We start from the raw sequence: 6,000 nt of genomic DNA, 5'->3' as shown, positions 1-6,000 counted from the left end.
GGATCTAGTGCCCTCTCCAAGGTATCTCTATGGATGAGATACCCTTGAGTCAAGAAGATCACTGTGCACAGAATACTATAACGGCGTTAGCCAATGGGGTGTGTGTGTGCGCACAGTGACAGCATAACAGTAAGAGAGAGAGCGTAACAGAATACTATAACGGCGTTAGCCAATGGGGTGTGTGTGTGCGCACAGTGACAGCATAACAGTAAGAGAGGGAGCGTAACGTACCTTTAGGGTTTACCTTTGTATTTATAGAGGTTACCTGTGAGTAGCGTAGATGGGCTTTTAGTGCCTCTGGTGAGTGCCCAGACCTGCTAGCTATGCTGTCGTATTAGGATTAGTATCCTTGATGGATATCTATCCTTTATTAGTATCGATCGATATCTTGAATTGCCCCTTGTTACTACATAATGGGCCGTTATATACGTACATCAAATGCTGATGCATATACGTGTTCTGTAATCCTGTCATAAAATAGGATGTATTTATAAATTATATTTTAGATTTTTTAAAAGGTTGACCGTGAAAATAGGAAAATTTCACGGTATTATGTGGTACCGAAGACTCAAGTAATCACCTACCTATTAAAGTTGGGGAAAAAAAAAACACATTTTATCTGCAGTCATTATTCTATCACTTTTTTTTTTATGATTAACGTCCCATGTGTGAGAACCCATTTATTTTTATTCTTATTCTTATTTCCATTTGTAGCAAAGAAGAATGTAGATTTAAATACTCGTGAAAATAGATTGAACAAAAGTAGTTTAGAAAGAGAATTATTTTATAGTGTAAGAATAACCAACAAAATAATTAATAAAAAATCAAAAATCTATTAAATTTTAAATAAGAACAAAATTTGAAAATACTATAAAACCGAAAAAATAAAAATAAAATGAGCAGTGTTTAGACTATATAACTCCCCTGAGCAATGTTTTATCAACTAGGCAATTCGTAGTAATTAATATTGCAATCATCGATCAGCAATATCAGTATCCCATTGAGAAGATGACATTTTTTGTTTTAATTTTATTAAAATGTTAATTCTGCAATTTAATCCTGGGTTACTACTCACTTAATCCTGGGTTCTTAAAATTGAAATTCTGCAATTTAATCCTGGGTTACTCACTTATTTGAAGTGAACAAAAGATCAAGTGAATTGGTGATTCTAACTTGTGAACCTGCCTAAATTTCAAATACTTCTCCGGGTGAGGCACAGAATGAGGCAAGTAACCTTTTTGTCATTTGATTCGATTTCATATTAACTTATTCAAAAGTCAATAATGTGACTCGTTTACAATGCATAAACAAATAAGTAGATAATAAATAAAGACAATTGAAGGGAACAAATGCCACAAAAGTTTACCATGCGGCTACTCCTATCCCTAAAACTGCTATGTAGCATACTTCTTCCTCTGAGGAAAATGAAGTTAAAAAATATGGAGACCAAGTTCATCTCCAACCCTATTAACTATTTTATTGAGAATTTATTGATGAATAAATTAAATTGGTTCAGGCCCTTGGACTCAAAGATAATGTAATATCTTGAAAAACTTTAAGTCTCTTATCAGTTATCCTTTTGAAAACCCCGGAGGAGGTGCTGCTGCTGCTGCTTGTGTCATCATTGGATTTATCAGACTCATTTAAAGGTCCCAAAACTGCAGCAAGAATAGCATCTTCAAAATCCTTGTTGTCAGGTAACAAGTCTTCAAAATTCTTCTCATTTTCCTCTATTGAGAGCCTTCTTGTTTTGTTCTCTGGTACCCTTAACTCCATATGCAACTTGTTGATCTCCCCCACATCATTCACTCTCATGAAGCCTGCATCATTTCCAGACCTTGTTCTCTTAAGGGTCTCACAGAACTGATTCTCAATTGACTCTCCTCTTGAGATAGGCTCCTTGAAAGATTTTGATGCATAAAATGGTGGGGCTGCAACATTGAGTGAGTTCGCCAACATTGCAACAACCTGTTTGCTACTATTACTACCACTTTTAAGCTGTGCTTCTGTGGTGTGAATTGTTATTATGTTGGAATTGATGTTCTCATCAGCAAAATCATTGAAATCTTTGGTTTTGACTGAATTAGTTGCTGGCAAGGTTGTGTGGTCTTTACAAGGTTGAGGTTGCCAGATTGATGAAGAACCAAGAAAAGCTTCGAAGAGCCTTCTTTGTTCAATCCTATCCCCTCCTCCCTTATTCATCATCTCAGACTGAAGGTCTTTGAGCATTTGTTGTGCCCTTTCATAGGCTTTCAGATGAGAATCTGAGCCTCTTGGGCCATCTGTAACTGCTGGCTTTACCCTATACAGAGTTTCTTTTGCTTCACCAATTCTACCTTGCTTCATCAAACATATCCCCAAATTGCACATCTTGTTGTTATCTGGAGCTATTGAAAGTGCACTTCTGTAGGCTTCTTCTGCTTCAATGTAGTTGTTCTGCTGCATCAGTGCCCATCCCAAGTTTCCCTACACATTCAACAAGTTGAATTCAGTTTTTTTGTTTAAGGCCACAAAATCAAAGAGTAAAAAAATTCACCTAGAACCCCCAAGGGTAGCTCAGTTGGCAGCTGAGCTCCCAAGGGATTGCTTGGTGCAGGGATCAAATCCTGCCTCAAGTAGTTTCTTGAAAAATCTTTGGGGGCCAGAGGATAAGCCAAAAAATCTTCGGTTGGGGGATTAGTCTCGTCCTTTCTCCGGTTGCGAAGCTTAGTGCACCCACGGTTACAATGAGGGGCTAGCCCAAACGGGCCGTACCCCGAGGGCATGGTGCCCGGAGAAGGTTGAATGGGGATACCTCCTGGCAATGTACCAAAAAAAAAAAAAAAAAATTCACCTAGATTATCTTATCTCTTCTTACCAGTAATCTAGTGGCTTCTTGCTCCACAGAGACTTGAAACTTCTTCCCTTGAGATCTTGCAGTCTTTGTGCGCTTTCCATTGAAAGCCAACCCTTTTTGAATCAAATACAGCTTGTGCCTCAAAAGAGCAATTTGGTCATCAAGTCTCCCACACCTCTGTCCAAAAAGAAAAAAAAAAATTTGTTACTTTGTTAGTGTTGGTAGTGATGTAAGAACTAGTTTATAAACAAAATATAATTGAGTTTAAGGTCTCTTATGTAATAGCAAGTGAAATTATCTCCTATATAAAAATTAAATCCTAAACCCTAAACCCTAAAAATAAATAAAATAAAAATTGTGTGCACAAGATAAAATTATCTCCTACAACATGAAAAACATCAAAACCAATATAAATTTGGTAAGAAATGAAATACCTTGTAAAGATCTAAGAGGATATTATCAAGAGATTCTTGGGCTTGATCTGAACATCTACTTCGAAGTGATATAATGGCTTCAATTGCTTCATCAGCTCGATTCTGCTGTTTCATCACAATAGCCATATCTTTCAAAGCACTATCCACTCTATCTCCTGCATTTATGGCTGCCCAAAACAGTGGAATTGCTCTCTCTGGGTCCTTATCCACTAACTGAACATAGAAAAGAAACAAAAGAACAAGACATGCCCGTTAGTTGAAACTTGAAATATGATAATATCCAAAGAGAAAAAAAAAAAGAGACTTTAAGAAAGAAAGAAAAGAAAGAACACCGAAGAACACCCCAGAAGCCAATTTTAATTTACCTGAACGTTTTTGGCTCTGACATAAGGAGAATCACCAACTGGGACCTTGTGGGCAACGTGGAAAGATTCAGAGCGAGTTCTAGAAACCCCAAGAGGCTTTGCCGGAGAAGATGGTGCAGACTTGGAGGGTCTGAAACCTGGAGGAGCATTCCACATGTCTTGCATCATAGTGAAAAGATTAAATCTTTTCTATGGTGGGGTTGATCAGCTTTTTTTGCAGGAGAATAAAATGGACAGTGGTAGGGAAGCAGAAGAAGAAGAAGAAGAAGAAGAGGAATGGGGGCAGTGACAGAGAAGAAGAAAGAAAGGTGTGATTTCAGAGAAGAAAGACAGTGTTCTGGGTTTTAAATTTTCCAAAACTAGGTAGCCGTTGAGAAATAGCCGTTGGGAATCAGAATTGGATCTGGTATTATTAATTATGATTTTTCTTTTTAATGATAATAATAGAAAATGAATCAGAGATTTTATGAGGGGTGAAATTATACACATTTTAAAATGGAAATTTTTTATTTTATTGAATAAAGTAATTTCAAAAAATTTATTTTTTAAATTAAAAATATGCAAAATTATTTATTAAGATTAATTCATAAGGATAAAAAATATTTATTAAAAAATCAAATACAAATAATAAAATTTATTTTGATAAAATAAAATGAAGTAAAAATTGTATAAATAAATTTACGGATTAGTATTTATCATTTTAAAAGACATAAAATTGTGTCATGTTAGTCAAAATTATTATATTTTATAATGAGAAAAACAAAAATTATGGTGGGAAAAAGTGAGATTTTTTTATTTAAATATTAAATAAAAAAAAATTAACTAAAATAATATCATTTAAAAGGATAAATATTTTTTTCCATAAAATTAATTACAAATTTATTTTTATTTTTATTATTTTGTAAATAAATTACAAATTTATTAACTTGAGATTTTGAATTAAAATAATAGGCTTTGGATTTCTTTACCAATGTGAGATCATCATCATTTCCGGCCGAGAGAAGCAAATCAGGCCCCACTAATTTTTTTAAACAAAAATAGGCACACTTCTCAAATTATGAGTGATAGGAGATTGGTATCAAATTTCAAAATTTGACATTAAATCCTAATCGTTGATTTTCACCAATCAACGATTATCATTTATTGAGAATTAATAATTAATTAATAAGTTTGATTCTCAATAAATGATAATTGTTGATTGACGAAAATCAACGGTTAGAATTTGGTGTCAAATTTCAAAATTTGATAGCAATGTCAAATGATTCTATCCCTAAGAACTAATTTTGCCTAAAATAATACATCATACTCACTGTTATAATATCTTGTTTAATTTATTGATAGGATCTTCTTAATTTTAAACTTTTACTTGTGAGATTTTCCTGAACATTCTTCAAACATCAAACATTATTTCCATCTACGAGTGTTTCCACTTACATTTCAAAAATAAGAAGAATGTATAAAAAAAAAATCATAATGATTTTAAATAAACAACATTGTTATTTATTTAAAATTAAAGAATGGTTTAACATAATGTATCAATTATTTAATTTTTTTTTAAAAAAAGTAATTTTCTCATCATTTTGTTTTCAACAATTTATCAATCCCACTTAAACGTTATAATTACAGTTCTCTCCATTGTAATTTTTTCCTTCTCCGAACGCAAACTGATTTAGAAATGACACTAAGAAGTGACATAAAATCATATTCTCCAAAAGATTAGTGGTTGGAGAAGGGCACTTTGAGTAATTTAATGCAAAATTACATATTCTCGGTGGTCAATATGAACGTGAAATAATAACTGAAGAAGGGCACTTTGAGTAATTTAATGCAAAATTCAAAACTATTATCTGATTAATGTAGAACTAAAAGATTTTATCAAAATAATGGGAAAAGTGTTTGTCATTTTAAATGACAGAAAGTTATGTCATTTTAAGAGAGATACAGACACAGAAAATTTGAATTTTAAATTAAAAAAAATCACTCACTTACTCTCTCCCATGATTTCTGTTTTTCTGTGTCTATCTCCCTCTTAAAATGACATAACTTATGTCATTTAAAATGACAAACACCAAACCCCAAAATAATATAGTAAAAAAAAATACTCTCATTCTTTTATTTGTTTATTTATAAGAATTAAAAAGATCAATAAATAGTTTCGATGGTATGCAAGCTAAATTTATTTGATTAAATTATTTTTTATTAAAATACTCAAAATATCATTCTATTAATCTTGTGTCTTACTTATTATTATTTAAGAATAAAGTTAAAACAAATAATTAATGTAACATTATAAAATAGATATTAAAAAAAAAAAACAAAAATACTTGTTGAAAAGCCAGAAAAAAATGAAAGGACTTTTGATAAA

At 32.4% G+C, this 6,000-nt stretch overlaps 1 protein-coding gene across 1 annotated transcript; it reads right to left on the bottom strand.

Annotated features, from left to right (window-relative positions):
• Positions 1 to 1,512: 1,512 nt before the first annotated feature.
• Positions 1,513 to 3,803, bottom strand: LOC133288682 (protein POLLENLESS 3-LIKE 2). The gene is made up of 4 exons (XM_061486497.1): positions 3,636 to 3,803; positions 3,271 to 3,483; positions 2,858 to 3,013; positions 1,513 to 2,466 (listed from the first exon to the last, which is right to left on the bottom strand). The coding sequence occupies exons 1-4, from the start codon at positions 3,801 to 3,803 to the stop codon at positions 1,513 to 1,515; spliced, it is 1,491 nt and encodes a 496-aa protein (XP_061342481.1).
• Between the last annotated feature and the right edge of the window lie 2,197 nt (positions 3,804 to 6,000).

This window comes from Gastrolobium bilobum, unplaced genomic scaffold (genome assembly GCF_033153095.1).
Source record: "Gastrolobium bilobum isolate Gb01-03AN ecotype WA unplaced genomic scaffold, APGP_CSIRO_Gbil_v1 utg90221, whole genome shotgun sequence".
In the NCBI taxonomy this organism is placed as follows: domain Eukaryota; kingdom Viridiplantae; phylum Streptophyta; class Magnoliopsida; order Fabales; family Fabaceae; genus Gastrolobium; species Gastrolobium bilobum.
The sequence above is the reverse complement of the archived record's forward strand: the minus strand, read 5'-3'. Positions and strand labels throughout refer to the sequence as shown.

Coding starts and splice junctions, on each gene's coding strand:
- LOC133288682 (XM_061486497.1), bottom strand. CDS start 3,803: ATGATGCAAGACATGTGGAATGCTCCTCCAGGTTTCAGACCCTCCAAG. Junction 3,014..3,270: donor TCCTCTTAGATCTTTACAAG/GTATTTCATTTC, acceptor CTTTTTGGACAG/AGGTGTGGGAGACTTGATGA. Junction 2,467..2,857: donor AAGAAGCCACTAGATTACTG/GTAAGAAGAGAT, acceptor TTGAATGTGTAG/GGAAACTTGGGATGGGCACT.